Raw genomic sequence first — 20,995 nt, 5'->3', positions numbered from 1 at the left:
GCGAAAAAATATGGATAGCTTTAAGGAGCTCGAGATGGTTTAGCTTGACATGAAGTCGAGTAACACGACTTGTGCTGGCATAAATGAAACAGCCATGTGAAAAGGAAACCGCGATCTGCTGGGGGCATGATGTCATCAACTTTGCGCGAAAAAACATTTGTGCTCCGTAGTCTGACTGATATTGTTGGCAAGGCATTGCTCTGGGCGAGCTCCGTTTGCTAGGACACAAATAATACCACATTTGTTTGGGATATTTTGGCCAAGCCCTGATGGGCTAGGCCGTTTATTGAAAATCAGCATGGTAACCTAGGAAATACCCAAATATAGAAGACATGATCCCAGCAAAGGTGAGGGGATACACACCATCCACAAGAAAGTAAAAATAGGGAGGGTGGGGAGGGAAAATTGATTTGACTCTGTTGAATCAGCCTCTGCCTAGCTTGCACAAATAGTGAATGATCTCCAGAAAATCCCAGATGACAGAAATTCCCAAACTGCAACATGGGAAATAACTAACTAAGCATATCACAATCAGCATAAATCCATTTATTTCCTCTGGGCAATAAATTTCCTTTCTTCAAAGAGATTGAAACACATTCGGACTCGACTTCGGTTTTGCAAAATCGAGAGAAAGGCCCGCTTCATTCAGTTCCATCGCTTTATTCCGACATGCAAGTGCTAGTTGTTAAGTCTTCACACCTTTAATTTGTATGTGCTGTATATATACCGTGAGGCAGTTTCATCTATATTAGATTCCGCAAGTACCGCCATAATTTGGCAACCTTATCCTACAACAAAGCACCCAAATTTCCCTAAAGGGATCGGAGTTGTGAAAATGGAGGTCCTTTTGTCAACTATTTTAAATTAAGGACGTTCGCGCTAATTGTTTGTGCGCAACGTAACTGCGCAGGTAACGCGACTGTAATATGTCACGCATTACTTCGAGCATTAGTGAAGTTGGGGTTTGAAAACCTTTGCAGAAACCGTGGACGATAAGTCTTGCACAGCGTTGGATAAGAGAAGATCGTGATCAGTCAAAATTGATTAAAAATATTTAGGAAAGTCAAGTAGACTACTGCGCGACTGATGTTCACGTTGTTTTTATCAGTCGTGCACTAGTCTACTTGACTTTCATAAATATTGTTCAAGCATTAGTTAAAATAACATGGCGACAAAAACGCCGGGGAAAAAATTCCAGGCCGGCAAAAGAATGGCACATTTATTTCCGAATCATCATGAAACGTTAAAGAGAAGTGAGTGAGAGGATGGAAAAGCTCTTTAAATGGTAGCTGCTGATCGAGTAGTGGCTGAAAGTTTGGAAAACTCGAGGACGAACCGTTGCACAAATTTAATGGGGCTGTTTCTTTTTTTAATGTTTTTATTACCCTACGAACTTGAGTTCAAAATGAATGTATGTTTTTGAAGTTCTTTTCCTTTACTTTCGTGAAAATAGAGCAGTATTTTCGTCCTCGTCTGCTTGAATAGTGCGGACCTGCGTGGAAAAAACCAGCGATTAAATTTCACAAAAACCACACTCCAGAAGACGAGCATGACGGCAATGGAGAAATATTATACAAAGCACTAACCAAATGAAGATGACGACTGCTTAACACTTCGTTGCTGTGCTCGAGAAAGCTTTGTTTTGGGGTAAAAACCTTTCATCCCTTCAACGATCGATCCTCTCTTGGGTTCCAGTCCTTCCCCGACAGGTCACGCAAAAACGTGACAAACGAAGTTTTCCAAGAGCTTCGTAAAATCACATCGATTTTACTCCCTTGGATCATCGGTGACCCCTATTTTTAAAATCATGAATCACTTACTCTACTTACTATCTACAAAATATGATAAAATGAAAAAAATCTCACCGTAAGAAGTTATCTTTTTTTTAAATTTTCTTACCTCGTGCCATCGAATTCCGGTAGTGGTTGCAACGGATAGAGGTTACGAAAACGCTCGTCCAGGATGAACTCTACTGTTTACGACATCCCTAGCGGCATGAAATTATCTTAAAATCCCACCCCTAAAAACCTATGCACGGAAACCTTCACTCTAACAGTTTATTTTTAGGATTTTCGATGGATGAGCAGGTGAGGCTACCTTTCGTTATTATGACAGATTTATCGAAATTAAGGCATTTTTCCACTGCCATTTTCTCCGAAACAAAGTCGGTGACCCCCAATTTTTTTTATATTTTTGGAGTAAGTACTTTATGACCTAACTCTAGGCGAGAAATGAAGAAAATCTCACCATAGGAAGATTTTGGCGCGAACGTCCTTAAGCTTTGATTGAAGCTAACTATACCATAAAATGTTTCCTAAATAGAAACACCGTTGTCTATAACCGACTCGGGGATGAGCTGCGACCATAGTTGGCTTTCGCGATAGTGGCAGTTGCAGCCGCGCGTGGGAAAGTCAGGAAATATGGCCATTATGTTTTACGCAATGTAAGCTTCAGTGGCCTAAAAAAATTGTGCCTTCACAGACCAAACGCTCAAAATACAGGATATAAGTCGGAACCGGTAGCGATACCTCTGGACGCGTTGCCAGAGCGTTGTGCCATGACGACACATTCTGAGATTTTGACCCACGGAGCTTGCTTTCAGACAGAGAGGGAGAGAAATGTGGTCGATTTGTTCGCTTTGACGTTTTGCAAAGCGCGGCAAAGAAACGTTCTTTAATGCGTGCCGCACGTGCAATACGATTTTAATTTCCCCTTTAATCAATTATATCAGGAGCCCATCTGGAGCGTGCAACTTCCATACAGCGTCTGTGAAACGGCGTTTTCACAAGTAGGAAACTTTGCATCGTGGAAAATTTTTTGTTCATAGGAATAAGATTTCCCTTATCGGAGTGACGATGAAGAGATGGTGACCCTGCAAAACAAAAATTAATTTGTTTCTTCTCTGAGTCTCAATACAGAGAATCACAATGGAAGGGTAACTGATTGAGTCCAAAAACAGAATCATTTCGCCCTTTTTCGCTTTTTTTTGTTTAATTCAAATGCAATACCACCACCTTTGGACCGGCAACTTCCAAGTTCCGTTCCCAGGTTCCGTCCTCAGGTTGAACAGGAGCCCATCTGGAGCGTGCAACTTCCATACAGCGTCTGTGAAAGGGCGTTTTCACAAGTAGGTTTATTGTTAGACTAGCCCTTCCCGCGAATTAGGTCAAAAATCAAAGGCAGTTCCGGTTCGGTGACCCTATGACGTCACCCTATGACGTCACCTTGTAATTGGTCATCGGGCTCCCGTGGGAGTCTCATCCGCGGGAAATTCAATCTAAAAATAAATCGGTCTGTGAAAACGCCGTTACACGAACACAGTAGAGTTGTAGGCTCCGGTTCATGGGTTCTTGATTATATATAATATATCTTTGGCGTTGCCGTTGTCGTAGTCATGGACGTAGCGTGAGATTTTGAAGGTGTGCGCACATAAAGAATGTTTCGAGCGCCAAACTAGGATGGGAGCATGCTTCCCCAGAAACGTTTAAAATTTAGAGTCTCGCAAATCTCGCAAATACCATTTGCGGCTATCCCCGAAGGACATTTCAATTAATAAATGCGAAGGAGAATGCAGTTTGTAGTTGTTCATTTTACCCATCTTTTGAGTTTTCAGCAAGCTACAACACAAACAGCGGGTTAGCAGGCAAAGGGAACGGGGTCGAAAATTATGTCATACATCATCATCATCATCATCATCATAACCTTTCCTTAAAATATAACCAGGAACTGGGAACTAGTGATAAGACTGACACAGTGTAAGGGCCTCGGAGGGCTTTTACTTATATCGGAATATTTTTTAAAAAATTTTACCAATTTCTCAACTACACACGTGCTTATTTGCGTAAAGGACGCTACGCCCTTGGTAGTCGTCGATGTTTCTTTTACTCCCTAATAAAAGACACGCAATTAAATTGATGTCGACGTTGTTTCTACTTTGTAACTTTTACTTGTAATTATGTTTATACTTCTCATATTTTCAACGCATTCCGCCTAGCTCCGTGCCAGCGGCTACTATTGAAATAAATGGAACTGTGATTAACCTGCGTTTGAAAGTTATGGTCTTATAAGACTATGGGCACCAAAACATAAAATTTTTTACAGGCAACACATCGTATGGAACTTAATTATTCAGACTAATTGGGGCGAAAATCTAAATCGTTATCTAATACTGAGATTTCAAAGTTCCACGTTTCCTCCGAAAGAGCTCAAATCATGGGAAGATGTGTAATCATTAGCAAAGACCAGCTAGAGCTACTTAAAATCCAACACAAGCAAGTCAAGTGCTATGAAAATGAATCTATCGCTTAATATGTATTACAATCCAGTCCATGCCACGTTTACAAGTCTCTCATATTTTGCAATCCCAGCTTACGCCTTATCATTCCAGTACTGGCTTTTATTTTGTTTAAATCCATTGCAGCATATTTTAAATCATCCCAAAATAACGTAAAAGCTCAGAGTGACTTCAATGAATGACTGTATGCTGTCATTCTTACGCTACTGTTCTGTTCCACCACGCTTTCTTGTCGCCCTTTATTATGAAAAGTGAAAGATATGCTGCTTCTCTGAGATGAGATGGAGCTTAATCGCGACCTCTGCGATGCAGCTCTTCCGATTTTTCTGACTGACAGATATAACGCGTGGTACGTCTCCCTGAATTTCCGGTTCCGTAGAGAGTATATAAAAGGGTTCAGAGCGGAATTTAGGTATCCAAGAATCAGTAGAGAGGTGAGTACTTCAGGTGGAGAATGGAGGTAACACTCTTTGCAGAGACTGAAGGTAAGGCTAGCGATACTGTGCGGAAACCAGCAGACAAATAACGCAGAAATTATCAACGCAATTGTCTTCGTAGCTTTCATATTTCTTTGAAATCGGCCATGGTCGCGCGGTGTGGGATAGCGAACAATATCTGCCGGAGAAGAGGTGGCCACCTCGCTCAAATCCTGGCATCGCTTGACATTCTGCGAAATCCGGTAAATCTTAAAATAAATTCCACCTATAATAAGTAAAGGTAGAATAAAATGAAGCATGCTACTAAGGGCGGAATATGATGGAGTAATGTTGAAATAACAGTAACCATCCAAGACGTAGCGAGGAAAGTTGCGCCAGCCCATGACTGGAATCAGGGAGAAGGCGAGATTGTACAACCACAGGAATACCACTATAACGCGAGAACATCTCACGGAGAAGAACTTGGTCTTGCGAAATCGTCTCAGAGGATCGCTCAGTGCCTTGTATCGGTCGATTGTTAGAGCGACTAGGGTTAACATGGAGGTAGGAACGCAGAAAAGGTAAGCAGTTGTCCAGACAATACAAAGAGTTTCACCATGCTTCCATTGGCCTTTGAGGAGCAAACTTTCCGCGTCGAATGGCATAGCGAGGCAAGATATGAGGAGGTCGGAGCAAGCCAGCGAGAAAATGAACGACATCGTCGGCGAGGAGCGAAGACTGTCATTCAGGCAGATGGCTACACAAACTAGAATGTTCCCAAGTATTGAAATCACGATAATGAGAGAATATAAAACCAAACAGGTTATCAGAAAAACTGGAGACCAACCAAAACTGAGTTCACCTTCAGAAAGCGACGTGTTGTTCATTTTGCTGTGAAAGATCGTAAAGAATATAAATGTAAGAAAGTCCTTTTCAATGCTCCTAGCTCGATAACTACTTGACTGCAAATCACGAATCAGAGACCATGAAATAAATAAGAATCTGCTCAAGCTCTTCTGATCTATTACCGTCTTGATAACAGTTTTTATCACCCACAAATAGAATCTTTCTGTGATCAACACTTCATGTAACAAAGAAATATGAAAATAGCGTCCGGTAATGGAGTTTCCTTACGATTAAGTGTTTACAATACATTCCTTTTAAAACAAAATTTGGTAATTTGGAAAGGACAAGCATTTGTCAACAATATTGAACTATGTGGAAAAGTACATTCTCTCAAGCCCTTACCAGTTTTAAAAGCTTTTTAATACCATTCGGCCCTTTAGGGCTCTGAGATTACAACCGTTGAATGAGCCAAAAAAAGGAAACCATTTTTATACGTGGAAGGTGGATTCGATTGGAACATTTCTAAAACTTCATTGAAAGATTTGGACTACCATTAGGCACTATAGGGTTTAATTTTTTCCTCGTCCGTGAACGATTAGAACTTACACTGTCGACTCAATCTCCGATCGAATGAAAATAAAAGTTTACATTATGTACGTCGAAAAATGATTGCTTCTTTTCGATATGAGAAAAGCCGAGATTTTCTTAAAGCCGAGCATGCTGCAAAACTTACATTACATTTCCTCATGGAATATCACTGCCTTGAAATCCCAATCGATGACCCAACAACAGCCACATTGATTGTCACATAAATTGAAAAAAAAAAACCCTTGGTTTTTTATAATAATGATATATTGAAAAACTATTCAGCATAAAACTCGCAAAGTTGAGATACCCACCTGGGAATGAATGATGATAATTCCAGTAATTTGAAAATTATTTACCACGACATGGTGCCTTCAGGGAAAATACATGATTGTTTTAAATCATGGGGTTTGAGCGAAATTTTTTTTGGGAAAAAATGAATACAATCGATCCATAAGACAACAGTCAACTTTTAAAAGAAAAATATATGCTCTGTAAGAAGTATTCCTGATTTTCTCTCCCTCATCAAAGTAGAGACTAATCAATATCGACAGAAGCTTTGGGTAACTGTGGTATCTTGTTTTGTAAAAAAAAAAAAAAAAAAAAACACAATTTTCCTCAACGAAGAGTCATTAGAAAGTTCGATAACAGGCAAATCGTAAGGCTTAGACGTAAATCATTGAATAATTTCTTAGCACCAAACATCCACAACCGGAAGGGTCTTGGAAAACAATGATAACAATGCTCACCAAAGAAAAAGTTATTTTTCAAAGACAAATTATAAACTCTAATGGACTCTTCAGTTTGTATGTTTCTCCTTTATGTCCTTTATGTACGCTGAAACGCAAATCAGTTCGATTAAAGCGATATTTCAAGCGAGACGGCAAAAGCGGGTGACATGATGCCAATTGAAATAAGGCCCACTTTGAAAATAAAAACTTCTGTTTTCTTTCCTTGTTTCTCACGTTTTATGGGGCTATAAAAAGTAAAATTTCAAGTCTTATTGATAAGAATATGATAAAGCATCAGTTTCCCACATTCATAAAACTATCTGATTTCGCCCTTTTAAAATAATAGTAGTTCTCCAAGCCGTTACTCGGAGCAAGGTGGTACTTTTTTGCCAGTGCTGTTTCTCGAATTCTCATAAGTCAGTTGTTAAGATTTTCAACGTTTAATTAAAACAGATTCTTCAATTTCATCTATCGCATCTTTTACATTTCTGTGATAGAGTCATCGAAGAAAATCAGCCTCTTCTAAACACAAACATTTCTCACTTTTATGGATTGCTAATAAAAGTTTATAAATGGCTTCTTTATTGCGTGGTAAAATTTTAGGGAATGAGATATAATATATATATATTTATTTAATTCGATATCTACATCTATTGTGCTCAGCCCATGAAAAATAGTAATAATAATAAAAAAAGAATTGACAAATCAAAGATAATTTTGCGTTAAAAAAATTGTCCTTATATACTACAAATGCGTGGACCAAGCCTTATTTTAACTTGTCTTGGGTTTGAGTTTAAAACACTATTTTTAAAAATTAAAATAGCTTTGTTTTTGTCTTGTTAGAGAGGCTGTTATCAAAGCTAAAATAAATATGATCGTCTATGCATTCGTTGATAACGTTTCAGGAAATTTGCCAAAAAAAAAACTTGAGTACGACACATCCTGACAATGTCAGTTAAATCGTAGCCGAAAACACAGTATGTTGCTGATACAATCATTTCCGCTGGTTGAACGACGTAGATATGATATCAGCACATCAAACTCACTATTTTTCTTCTGACATTTCAGTTTGCTACTAACAGAGGTGCATTATGTTTCATCTGCAAAAAACATGAATTTTATACTCTGTATCCAGTTTGCGCATAGCAAGAAAATAAACGAAAATGGTGACAGAAATTCGACCAGCGTTTTTCTCTTTGTCTGGAGCACGGTCCGGCTCCGCTCAAGAGATACACCAAAGATGGAATACAAAATAAAAAAGCGTTCACCCTGCAAGGATGGTGCTTTTTTTTCGGAGACTTGTACAACGACACCCATGAATTTACCGCAAACTATCAAAGCAATGAAGTTTATGTAGCTAGAAAAAGATTCAGAACTGTATTATTGCCTGCGAAAATTGGCTCTTTCTGACTAGAGCCAGACATATAAGTGAGTAATACACATATACTATAGAGTGGAATAGATAAATTTGCTTTATGTTTCTATCAGGAAAGGGGGAAATGTGATTCAAATTCACACACGGTTCATCGCAGTGCTAACTTGATTGCCACGGGAAGTCCTAATCGGGTCTCTGCTGTGACCCAGCAGGAGAATATCGCAGATTTGCCATACTGAAAAAAAAAATGCTATTCGATTAATGAGAGCTCTTTTCCAGGACTACTCTCCAGAGGTTTTCCGTGCGCGACCATTTAATAATCTGTCCTCACGCGTCGCCTCGCGTGTTACTCGAGTACCGCACGCGCGCAAAGAAAACCCTCGTGTACTTTGGGACTTTGTTTCGGAAAGAAACATTTTAAAGTGATTGCCGTATATTTTGTAAGACATATACACGGCATAGAAAGGCCGCAATGATTATTATTCCCTTCTTAGATTTGAAAAACCTAATGCATTTCCAAATAATTAATTCAGTAATGCACGATTCATGTGACTTCTCTTTGCAGCAACAGCTGTTCAACTGTGTTGTCCTTTCATTTTACTGGAGAACGTCTTCGTATGGTTTTCATTTCATGCCCTACCTTCTTTCTTTTCCACTCTTTTAAACTTAAAATTTCAAGGCAAAATGGATCTGTTTGCTGCGTTCTTGTTTGTGTTCTTCACAGCCTTTGCTTCTGGTGAGTGTATTTTTAAATCCACCAAAACGTTTTTTTTCAGTGTCACGATTTTGGTTTTTTTATTACACTTGATGATTCAAACAAATTTAACATAAAAAACACAAGGTTGTATTATTGATTTTGGTGCTATATCTCTACTTCGAGTAGTAAAATTTATCCGAGATGACTATTACATTTTCTTCATCGCCCTTTTAAAATGCATGAGGTCGACCCAATCTTAATTTAGCTGTAGTCAGTGAGCAGCTGGAAGCGGAAAATCTCAAGCCTCATCAGAAACTGTTCATTTTAATTTCATTGTTGCTGTTTTACTTTATAATTGTGAGCTTTGCTTATCGCGAGAGCACGAAAAAACCAACTAGTTCAATATATAAAAATCGAACACAACTGAAGATGAATAGAGCCTAAACGATTTTCACCGTATTGGCGTTACGAAACGAAGGAAACATTAAAGCTTTTCGATGGGAGGAACGTGCATTACACAGTCATTTGATCCAATCAGGTTTTGAAGGTAAACAAATTAAGCCCTACCCCTTTTTACTAAGTTTACAGTCGAATGCGGTTTCTAAACAAACAAACTAAAAGAAAATCAAAAGCCGCAGTCTAAACTTGAAAAACAAACTGCTTCAGTTCAAAGAGAGAGTGGCACGGGGCAGGAACAGGTATAGAGTTAAAAAGGGCCTCTTTGCACGAGCCCGAGTTGCTTTTTACCCCGGGTTGAATCACCGCGGCGGGTAACCCTTTTGCAGTCAAATGTTTATAAGCGTTTACATGAAAACAGTAGTCAAACCGGGTCAGCCCCCCTTGCCGGGTAACTCTTCTCAAGACTCGGGTTGACCCGGCTAGAAGGGTTGAAATTTCTTCAATTTCTTCATGTAAACAATGGCGTATCTGACCCGGGATTGTTTGAACATCACTTTTTTTTTGCGGTTCAGCGTTCTGGCCCATGCGCAGCCTGTACCAAAATGGCTGATAACGTTAACACAAATAATATTGATGATTGTGATGATTGCACGGTTCGTCCGCCATTTTCCTCACTGACAAGTAGTCACCAGCCCTTTCAACCGGGCGAAAAGGGAACTGACCCGGGTCAGCCGAGAATGACCCAACCCTCACCCAGCCCGGGCTCGTGTAAACGTAAAATTCGACGCTGAACTGACCTGGGTCGGTGTCCAACCCGGGCTCGTGTAAAGAGGCCATTTCCTCCCACGTGGACGGAGAGTATCTCCTGTGGAAGAGCGTCTACTCCGGGGTTGAAGTTGAAACAAGATTCCATAACCCAACAGTAAGATTCACCCAAATTGGCCTGGTCCCCATCATCGACAGAAAAGTGTCTATTTTTAAACCAAGTTTTGCAGAAAAATAAACAATACACCAAAGATGGCTAACTCAATGTTGTACCCAATTCAAAGCCTTTGTTCTAAGCATTTCCATAAGATTTGAACGTGAATGCTACATTATAATGCAAATACAATATACACAAAGAATCTAAACCCAGCAAATTTGAATTGGGTACAACATTGAGTTAGCCGATTTATATTGTTTGTTTCCCGCAAATTATAATAACTTGGTTTAAAAATAGTCACTCTTCTGACGCTGATGGGGTCAACCTAATACCAGAATCTTACTTTTGTGTAATTGACTCTTGGTTGAAACTGAAATCTGCACACATTTTTAAAAAAATATGTTTAGAGTAAAAAAAACAAAACAAAAAAACCTGTTTAATATATTGCAGAGTAAAATTTTGAAAACTTTTCTCTCTCTCTCTCTCTCTCTCTCTCTCTCTCTCTCTCTCTCTTTCTCTCTCTCTCTCTCTCTCTCTCTCTCTCTCTCTCTCTCTCTCTCTCTCTCTCTCTCTCTCTCTCTCTCCCTCTCTCTCTCTCTCTTTTGATAACTATAGGTCCGTCGGACAACTGTTAACGGAAAGGGGATCCTCTTGCTTATCAAACACGTGCAAGAGCAGGAGATTTTCCCTATCAAGTCACGAATACTTTTCCTTTGTGTGTTTCATGAAATATAAGATCTCCAACACAGTTTTGATTTTTCAACATAATAGCAAGAGCGGTCCATGACCCAAGAGTAATATTTACCCTTATTATATTACTAGTTCCGTGAGCGGGCAAGATGAACCAAATTGCGCCCTGTGATTGGCTACCCGAGCGGGCAAGATGGAGCTATCTTGCCCGCTTGGGATTTCTCGCTTGGTCCCGCAAGATCAAAGATCATTTTTTGGTGTTTTAAGTCATATAATAAATCCTTTATTGACCAAGATTGTTCGGTCAAGATGACTGGATTTAGCCTCGTTCTTTTTTTGCGTGTTTATTGGACCGATACGAAGTCGAGGTCCATAAACACGCAAAAAAGGAACCTTGGCCAATATCCAGTCATCTTGACCTCACGCTTGGTCAATAACCCATAAAAATTGGCCTAGTCCCCGTCAGTGCCAGAAAAGTGTCTACTAAACCAAGTTTAGCGAAAAAACAAACAAACATTTGGTCTTTTATTAATTTTCCCGCAAAACTTGGTTTTAAAATTTAAAATAGACAATGTTCTGACGGGTAATGGGTAATGGGCTCTTGATAGTGTTTTTATTTCTAATTCCTATAGAGTTTGCAGAAACGCGTCCAGACTTCTGTAATCTTGACTCGGAGAGTGGAAAATGCATGGCTTATTTCCCAAAGTTTTACTTTGATCGGCAAGATGGCAAGTGTAAAGAATTCATTTATGGTGGATGCGACGGGAATCAGAATAATTTCGAAAAAATGGAAGATTGTCAAAGAACGTGTGGAGGAAATTAACTAAAATGATAAAATTCACAGAATTTGTAGAAACGCTGCGACTTTCAAGTAATTATCGGTAGCCACAGATACGGTCAAGGTTCCACCAGCTTTCAAGGTGTGTCACATGATCGATTTTGAACCAATCAAAGGGAAGAAAATTTGGTGGTGAACTATTTATATGTAGAGGATAGATTTTACTTTAGGACTTGAAAAGGCTCCATCTTAGAACTCTAATCAGTTAACTGAAACAAACATTGTGCCTTTATTTGATTTCTTACTTATTCTTATTAGGGATTGGCAAAATGTTGCATTGGTTTAATTTAATTAATTAAACAGTGTAAGAATAAAACTGCGAGCTTTTATTGTAATGAGTTGGGTTGCTGTAGTGCCTTACGATTAGATACTTTAGTTTGGTTCCCAAAAGACAGTTGCCACGAAACCTGTTCGATCGATTTTTATAAAAGACACTTATTTTTCTCAATTCTTTGATTGCATCTGACGTCACGGCGGCCATGTTGGTGGAAAGAACAATAGCGAAAAGTCTTCTGGGAACTTGACTCTATTATTATGTAAAATTTGAGCTACATTTTTCTATTGTTTTGGCACTAACATAGCCGTCTTATCACGTGAGTGCAATCAAAGAATATTGTAAAAATGAAACTGGATTTTCCGCTGCTGTTGTACCACCCATACTACTATGATTAATTTTTTTTGTCCAAGGGAACAAGTACTGGCTAATTTGGAGGTTCACACCTTCGTGGGACTGAAACAAAGACAATGGAATTGACATAATTGTGTGATTTTCACAGGATTTTGAGAAACAACAGACTTTGAATTGTTTATAGAGTCCTCTAGCTTCTTGTTAACCATTTTTTTCTACGCACCAGTAGTCTGTTCATGCATTCCTGTCATGGACAGTAAAGAGGAGCTCTTCTTACGCAAAATTGCGAATACAACAGTTCGCCTGAACTCTGTTTCGTTCAGCTGTAAGAGAAATATTTGTCCAGGTGTCCCGAGTCTGGAGTGGCAAAAGACGTATTCTACTTGACTCCTAGACGTGGATTCAAGTATTTTGATGATGGGAAGTTTTAAAAAATTAGCAAATTACGTACGTTACAATAGTCCATTTTACAGTTGTGCGCTTAGTTACCTGGCCTATGAATGAAACTGAGGCTGGAGTTGACCTTGACCTCACTGCTTTTCTTATGTAAATTCTTACTAATTAGCATGACAACAACATCATTAACACAAGAAAAGGAGGGAGGTCTGTAACATAACAAGGTCAACACCAGTCTCACTTTCATTTAAAGGCCAGGTAACTAAGCACACAGCTGTAATGAGGTCTATTTTGCAGTTTGGTATGGAAATTGTCCTGTGGGTTAAGCAAAGACGCTAGAATCGAGGGTCAATTTACAAACCACAGCCTCCCTGCAATGATAGCAACCACAGGACTGCAGAAAGGAATTCCATGCAAGTTTGCAAGAGAACACTGAAGTTTGTCATGAAGCGCACCGGGCATATAGATGCTAGCTCTTTGCAATCACGTCAACACTCTGAATTTGGCACCCTGCTAGCAGAGCCTTTCTTTTGCTTGCTCGATTTTGGCGTTCTCGAGAAAGGCTCTGCATGAATCGAGTAAGATCTTTATCGAATATGCGCTGCATGTTGCCAGGATACAGTCTCGAACCCAAGCCTAATATGCCAGATCTCGCCGCCATCTTGGTTTTGTCACTAAAGGGACGCTCGCACTGGAAAAACCGGTTTGACGAGAGAAAACAAGATTGATTAGTCCAGAAGTTCGGGCAGCGGCGGCTTCAAAGAATTGACGCGATTCGGGCAGAGCCTCCTTTTCTCCTCCTCAGTAAAGAAAAAGACAAAAGGAGGCTCTGCTCGAAGGGTGTGAATTTGGACGTGCTGCTTTTAATTAGTGTACTTTCATAATTTCAAAACACTTTAAATTCTCACACGTCGTTATTGAAATAATCAGAATTTCATTTTTTGTTGCAGAGAAGGCTATCCATGAAAATTCATTTGTCTTAATTTGTTTTTTGGTTGTTCCTACCGAATCCCTCATTCGAGGGATTTATCTGTATAAATCCCTTTCAATTTAGTTCATCAGCCCCGCTCTTCCCTTCTACTTTATCAAACCCTCCCCGCACTTTCAGTCTTGAATATTTATTAGGTGTGTAAGTTAAATACAGATCATTGAATGACAAAAAAAAAGCGCCAACCATGAAATAATCAATATTATTAAAAACTGGATCATTGTATAACGCAATTCGAGAGTTTTGATTCGCTAAGCAATCATTGGTTATGAGCCATTAATACCATGATCTACAAACAGGGCAAGCATATGCGTGATTTTTATTGTAGTCTAGTTTTTCTATATTTTGGGGGCGTTTTTAATAAAACAATTATTCCACTCGCGCTTGTTGGATATGAGATGATTATAACCAACTCGGCGCTGCCTATTTCCCTTTCGTAAACGGTCGTTGCTATTTGAAACGGTCGATGCCATTTTTTAGCTCTGAATTACACTCATTAGGTCTAAGAACTCAAAAGTTTGCGATTACTGTGTCTCGCTGGTCATATGAGTTAGGGTCCGGGTTAGGGTTCTGTTTAGGGTGAGGACTAACAACCCGAGTTCCAGTTTTGAAATTTTCGAACTCTTTTTGTCCTCCAGTTTTTCTTTTATAAATGTTTTTTTTTTCCTTTTTTGTCTTCATTTTTGTTATTATTTTTTCTTAGTTTGTTTCTTTTAATTTTCTTTGAAGTGAAGTGTGTAGTCGACCGTTATAAATGGCATCGACCGTTTCAAATGGCAACGACCGTTTACGAAAGGGAAATTTGCCTCGGCTCTACGCGTCTCGTTGGTTATCTATCATCTCATATCCAACGCGCGCTCATGGAATAATTGTTAATTATTAAATTATCAACCTCGGATAATGCATTTCGCGTACTCTGATTGGTTTACTCAATCTCGGTTATCAGCTCAATCCATATGCCTTAGTTTAACTTTATATGGTAAATGATTGCGTTAAGCGTTGCTAAACTAAAACTTTTCTCGCCGGAAAGCGAAATTTCTCTTTGAATAAAGTTTCTCTTTGTGGAAAGTTTGGATCAATTCCGACGTTTAGAAGTACGCGAAAAGGCAAGAAATGTTTTTGCGCTGAGCCTATGTCCATCTGACCGTTACGCGCCTCGTTGGCTATTTACCATCTCATATCCAACAAGCGCGAATGGAATAATTGTTAAATAAACATATTGGCTCCAAAAAGTTTAAACAACTTGTTTAGCATCGTCATCTCCACATCTCAAGCATTTTGTTTTCAATGATCAGCAAAACATTAGCTGTCAAACAAGGGTAAATTGCTGGGCTGGAAAATCTCATGCACATGGCCCAGATCATTACCTTTAGGTCCTTTAGTACCGGAACGATCCCGCAAAGACGAAGATGAAGTGCCGGATCTCATCGGCAACTGACAACGCAGAAAACAGCATGTATCACAGTATGTCACGGTTTAATCGCTTCCCAAGTGATGTTATTTTTACAGCTCGAGAAAGATTTATTTAATATATCGATAATTACGTTTTCACGTGTTTTTGTAAATGTTTGGTACATTAGAAGTGTCAGGATATTGTCATAATTATTTTATTAACTTCATTGCCGTTTATATTTTAAAAAGAAACAATTGATTTATTTTCGATCAAGACATTTCACTACTGTGGAATCAATTTCCAGATATTCAAGCAACCAGTCGCAATCGGGACTGCAACAAGCTTCAGATCGGCGACCTGAAAGCGTTGAAAAGATAGACAGATTAGTTCCTTCACTGGTCAAGTTCAAAACTCAACACAATTATTGTTATTTCAGGTTATTTCATGTTTAGAGTTGTGACAGGAAACAAAACCAGCAACAATATTACATACATACTTAAATGACCACTTCTCACAGGGGTGTTTCAGAGCAAACGAAACAAAATCAATGAAACAACAGAACAACAATCACGACAGTCAAGAATCTCAACTGGTCGGCGGCAAACCGGTTTGCTATTTAAGTCTGGTTTCCATATGATCTGCAACGGTCTGCGATTGGTCTGCGACACGGTCGTAATGGTCGGGAAAGTAGAACGATATTCAACTTTCCCGACCATTCTGATTACGACCGAGTCACAGACCGATTGCAGACCGTTGCACATCATATGGAAACCAGGCTTTACAAGTGCAGCCGAGACGGATGAACCAGGGACTACCAATCCGGATCCGAGTTCAACCATTACTTAGAAAGGTGTTGAGCAAGGGATCTGCGGATCTCAAAGCAAGCGCCCTAACCCCCTCTGGGCAGCACTGCATCCTCAATGCCTTGTTCAGTCATTTACTTATGCCACACCATGGTGGTGTGGGTTACACAACAGCGGTGGGAGGGGTGGGGGGGGGGAAGGGTGATCCTAAAAAAATCACACCTCAACACGTCTCCTTGCTCTGGTCTTTCCGAAAAGTGTGTCCGTTCTTTGTAAAGTCTAGCAGAATTTTTTAACAAGGGTCGTGAAACAGAGATTACGGTCTACAGTTATTATCTGAGAAGCTCGGAAATTCAATTATTTGAACTGAGATGAAAAAAAGAAACTGATTCCTGTTGAGACTACAGTGGATTGACGTTACGGACCCTTCGTGGTTGTACGCATGCGTGACGTGATGGCCACACTGAGTTTGGTGTTATGGTGAGTTCACCTTGCTTTTAATACTCTGCGAAGAGGAACCTTTTAAACCCTAAGGGTGATTTCCACTAAGCCAAAATTTCCGGAAATTTCGGGCTGAAGTCAAATGGAAGGGTCCGTTTCGGTTCGGCCCGACCAGAATATTTGGGACCACCTCTGGAGGTGGTCCTTTTTGACCGGTCGGTCCGGCCGGCCGAAACGTGCCGTTCCATTTCACTATGATGTAACCGAAAGTTTGGTCGAAACGTAAATGGAACGCTTCGGTCCGGTTGGAAATTTACTTTTGATGAAAAATATCGTTCCATTTTTTCTTGGTTAGTTCCACTAGTCTCGGACCTGATGGTCAGGCATAATGGAAAGCACCCTAGGTATTCCCTTAGACTCGAAAGTCGGTCTAACCAATTGGAAATGTAATTGCAATGGGAAACATTTCCTTTTCAGTTCAATATATCACTACGCAACCGCCGTTACTTACGCCCGTCATCTCCTGAAATTCCAGCCCTCTCCTCCCTAACCCTAGTAGGGGGCGCGTTAGGGAGGAGACGGCTGGAATTTCAGACTACTCCCCAGAAAATTCGCGCAGTTGTTCTGCAAAATGCTTGATGTTCGCTACCCGGAAATGAAACTAGCATTAGCTGGGACAAAGTTTCGACGTTAGAAAATGACAAATCAACATAAAATTCTTACCTTTTAGGCCCATCTCATATTCAAATTCTGAAAATAAAAAAGAAGAAGATTTTTCTCGAAAACCGAATAGTTAATTTTCGACAGGAGCAATAAATAATAAACGGAAAAACAACAGAAAGAAATAATTGCCTGAATTTCACTGCTATTAGTGAAGAAACTTGTTTTTTGTTTTGTTTTTTCAGAAAAACAATCCGATTCCTCTTTCAGAGAACGATAAGTACAAGGAAGGGAAGGAAAATCAGACGTATCTCTTAAGTTTGATGGTGTGCTTTCTTGATTCAGAAAGAGTTTTTTTAAGGATTTCATTTGAAAAGGATTTGAACAGGAAAGCTGCAAGTCAACGGAACTCGGCAATACTGAACTACTAATGCTGAGAACTTCCGCGGCTTGCGAGCACATCCCCTAAGCCGACAACAAACTATGGCTCCGCGTCTTTGCGGCTTGTTAAATTTACAACACAGTTCCAACCTCGTTCCCAGAGCTTTTCTCCGCCCAACTATTGGCTGAGAAAACCCCTGTGAACGAACTTGCACCAGGCTTAGCTCAGTTTCGCCGGGTTGCTTTCTTACCTCGCCTCCTAAACTCTCTTGCAAACAGGTTGGCGGCACCTGAAAAACGGAGTTAAGACGTTCAAAGGGTCTGGTCTTTCGTAACAAATTCAGCAATACAGAACTGCTGTCGTGATAGTAAATTCATTGCGTTTTCTTTCAAAGAAGGCTCAAGAGGGTTTTCTGACCGCGTGAGGAATGAATCCTAAGATACACTGGAGAAGTTTCGGAAACCGGAAACAAAGCTTATTATGTTTGGTGAGCAAGCATCGCGAAAGTTAACGCGGTGACCTAAGCTGATTTTTGTATTTTGCTCTCAAACAAAATTTTGAAAAAGCTATCTAATGGAATTTTTATTTCACCTTCTTACAGCTTTTTATTTTTATTTTTTATAAATAACTCAAGTTCTACAAGGTTGTTTTTTCCTATATCACGCCTTTCGCTGAATTTACTTGGACTTGAAAAGTTTTTCAAAAAAAATTAGGTCACTGAGTTTGTTTTTAGCTATCTATCTTTATATTTATCAAAAAGTGAGTTTCAGGGGTCTTTACGCAGTTCTCTGCCGTTGCCATGGTAACAATTAGGGCTCCATGGACATGCTCTAAAATAGGCCCGCATATTAGAACACTTTTTTAGGTTTAAGGCTGATCGTGTTTTTATTTGAGGAGTGCTTAGTGAGAAATCAGGCTGAAAGTGTTCTTAACATGTTCTTAAAATTGGTTTCAGAAATACTTCAAATTATATATTACTAGAGGTTTAATTAATATACAATGCTGTTTTGTAAAATATTTTACAGTTTGTAATGGTTCTGAACACCATTTAGTAATTTGATATAAATTACCGTACTGTATTATTTCCTTATCCTAATACCCTTTCCCTTTGTATTAAGAACATGTTTCATTTATCAGGCTGGAATTTGTTCTTATTTATATGGTGCTTTATTGGCCAAATTTCAGCCTGATGTTCTTAATCCACTTGCTCTTCTATGCAGGTGTTTATGGTATCAATACCAGTATTCACACACGGCTACGAGGCTATTTGGTTAAATTTGAACTGTGTTTTTGTTTAGAAATCTCCCTTGAGACCTGTGAGACCACTTATGTCCAGGTTTGACCCTAATTAGATACACGCCCAATTTTGACATCCAACACAAAGTGTCCCTTTAAGTCTAAGCATTTACTACCTATTTTCAACAATAAGGTAAGGGTAAAGGTTAGCGTTATTTTTAGCTTTGGGTTAAATGCAGCAGTTAATCTTCACTTAAAGAGTAGCATTTGGGGGACACTTTGTGACATAAATTGTCTGTATTCTGAGACTGACAAGTGATGTTGAAGTTGGCTAGAAGAGCAAGGGGACACTTCGTGACGCTTATTGAAATCCGTGTGCATCTAATTAGGGTCAAACCTGGACATACCTCTGTGAGACAAAGAAAACAGAACTGAGCCGTGAAATTTGACTATAACGCCTTGTAGCCATGCCTGAATACTCGGCCTATTGCCCTTCGATAGTTTTATACAGATGTTAAAATGTTCCCTTTCTGATAGGATCGACAGAATAAATCTTTTACCACTGGCCACCCAATGCCAATTGTGCAAAAACCCATTCGACCTCTTCAATCACCACACTTACGTTTTCTCGCCACAGGATCACAGTTGATGTGACTTGTCTTTAGATCAATGTCATAGTGCTTCAACAAACCAAGTTCTGGACATAGCACTTTATTACGAGTAACTAGAAAGCAACAATAAAATTTGTCAAATAGTCTCAAACCTGAAACCATTTTTGGTCTAAATGGCATCATGAATTAGATAGATACATTGTTGGTTGCCTGTATGGGTTGATAAAGAACCATTCAACCTCACCGTAAATATTCGCCATCACCCTAAACACCCCACCCTGGACGATGTTGCACAGGAAGAAGTGCAAACAGCTCAATTTTTTCTCGACAATGCGTCGGGGAAGGGGGAGCAGTAACGTAACGTGAGTTACATCATGCATGAAAAACAAGTTTTTGATATATGGACAAGAAGATTAAAATGTTTAACAATTTTGTACAGCATTATGGCAATAGGTCGTTAGACGGAAATATCTGCAAAATACTGTTGTCTGTTTTATCTGTCAGTGAGGAAGTTGAATTTTTACAAGATGGTATTGTAGGTTAGAAATTGTTGAGACCGAGCATAAAAGAAATAAACGGAAACACAAGTTAGCATCAAGCGAATATAACGGAAATAATACATCAAACCAGTGGAAAAACTCTGAGTGAGAAACTTATGACAAGGGATTTGAAGCGGGGTAATGTTGACATCTTGAGCCCTGGATATTTGGCAACCTCGCCTCTTATAGACTGATGAAGTTATGACGGCGACAACAGCAACAACAAAAACTATTTTGTAGCAGCTAGGACCAACGTAACAAAAAAGAAAGCACCAGATCCTGGTGAAGGATCTAATCAGCTTGTAACTATTTTAATAATATACATGAAAAAAATTATGCAATCTGATTGGCTGAGAGAAGTGTAGTTTTTCGGTAACACAGTGCAGAGAAGATGTAATTGAATGCAAAAAAGGTAATAAAGCAAGCATTCTGATTGGTCAATGAACAAAGAAGTTCACAGATAGCCAATCAAAAGCGAGCCCTGGATGTGCAAATTGAATTGACAAAATGGCGGACAGATTTGGCGAGAACGAGAGAGTAGAAATGTTTTCATTGAAAGTTTAAAGAAAACTGCAAAAGAAAGACTACAAAGGAAGGCATAAACAACTGGATAATGAAAGCTTTGAACCGGTCGCCCTCAACAACATTGTCGGTAGGATTTTTAAGCCACAGTTCTAAGAAAGACGAACAATGCTGGCAAGACTACGAGCCGGCTGACAGTCTTTGTGTAATGGTGAGGGTCAAAACATTTTTCACGTATGTTATTAATAAGTAATCACGTGATTTTTCTCTTGCAATTTGGAATAAATAAGCACTTGTAAATTTTTTCAAAGAAAACATTTACTCGTGCTTATTTATTCCATAATCATTCTTGTGCCGTGTTGTTGTTGTTGTCGTAACGGAAGACTAAATTTTTAAGAAAAAAACTTACCAAGTTCGTAATCTTCCATCTCATTTTCTAAAATTCAAATTAAACGAAATGAACTCGCAAGCAGAACCAAGCCGGAAATATCAACCCGACTTTAGATGGCTTACTTACGAAGTGGTACGTTAAGTTTGGAGAAAATACCGATACGTACTTAAGTTAAACACGGAGCATGAACTTTTTACAGTTCAAGGATTCCA

The 20,995-nt window shown here is 39.3% G+C and overlaps 2 protein-coding genes across 3 annotated transcripts in view; one reads left to right on the top strand and one right to left on the bottom strand.

Annotated features, from left to right (window-relative positions):
- The first annotated feature begins 4,733 nt into the window (after positions 1-4,733).
- Positions 4,734-12,122, top strand: LOC137975747 (thrombin inhibitor hemalin-like). Its single transcript, XM_068822925.1, has 3 exons — positions 4,734-4,779; positions 8,813-8,983; positions 11,588-12,122. Exons 1-3 carry the CDS (start codon positions 4,749-4,751, stop codon positions 11,776-11,778), a joined length of 393 nt encoding a protein of 130 aa, XP_068679026.1. The 5' UTR covers positions 4,734-4,748; the 3' UTR covers positions 11,779-12,122.
- Positions 12,123-15,264: 3,142 nt separating this feature from the next.
- The window catches only part of LOC137976422 (uncharacterized), a 17,716-nt gene continuing 11,985 nt past the window's right edge, over positions 15,265-20,995 (bottom strand). Inside the window, exons 5-9 of one of the 2 annotated variants that reach the window (XM_068823763.1) lie at positions 20,802-20,828; positions 19,343-19,444; positions 17,735-17,773; positions 17,166-17,192; positions 15,265-15,555 (exon numbers count right to left, since the gene is read on the bottom strand). In XM_068823763.1, the coding sequence (XP_068679864.1) occupies positions 15,458-15,555; positions 17,166-17,192; positions 17,735-17,773; positions 19,343-19,444; positions 20,802-20,828 (293 nt within the window). In that variant the 3' untranslated portion in view covers positions 15,265-15,457. The remainder of the gene's footprint in view (positions 15,556-17,165; positions 17,193-17,734; positions 17,774-19,342; positions 19,445-20,801; positions 20,829-20,995) is intronic. The other variant, XM_068823764.1, reaches the window with a different exon arrangement.

Source organism: Montipora foliosa, chromosome 11 (genome assembly GCF_036669935.1).
Source record: "Montipora foliosa isolate CH-2021 chromosome 11, ASM3666993v2, whole genome shotgun sequence".
Taxonomy (NCBI): Eukaryota; Metazoa; Cnidaria; class Anthozoa; order Scleractinia; family Acroporidae; genus Montipora; species Montipora foliosa.
This window is presented reverse-complemented; position numbering and strand designations above follow the sequence as displayed.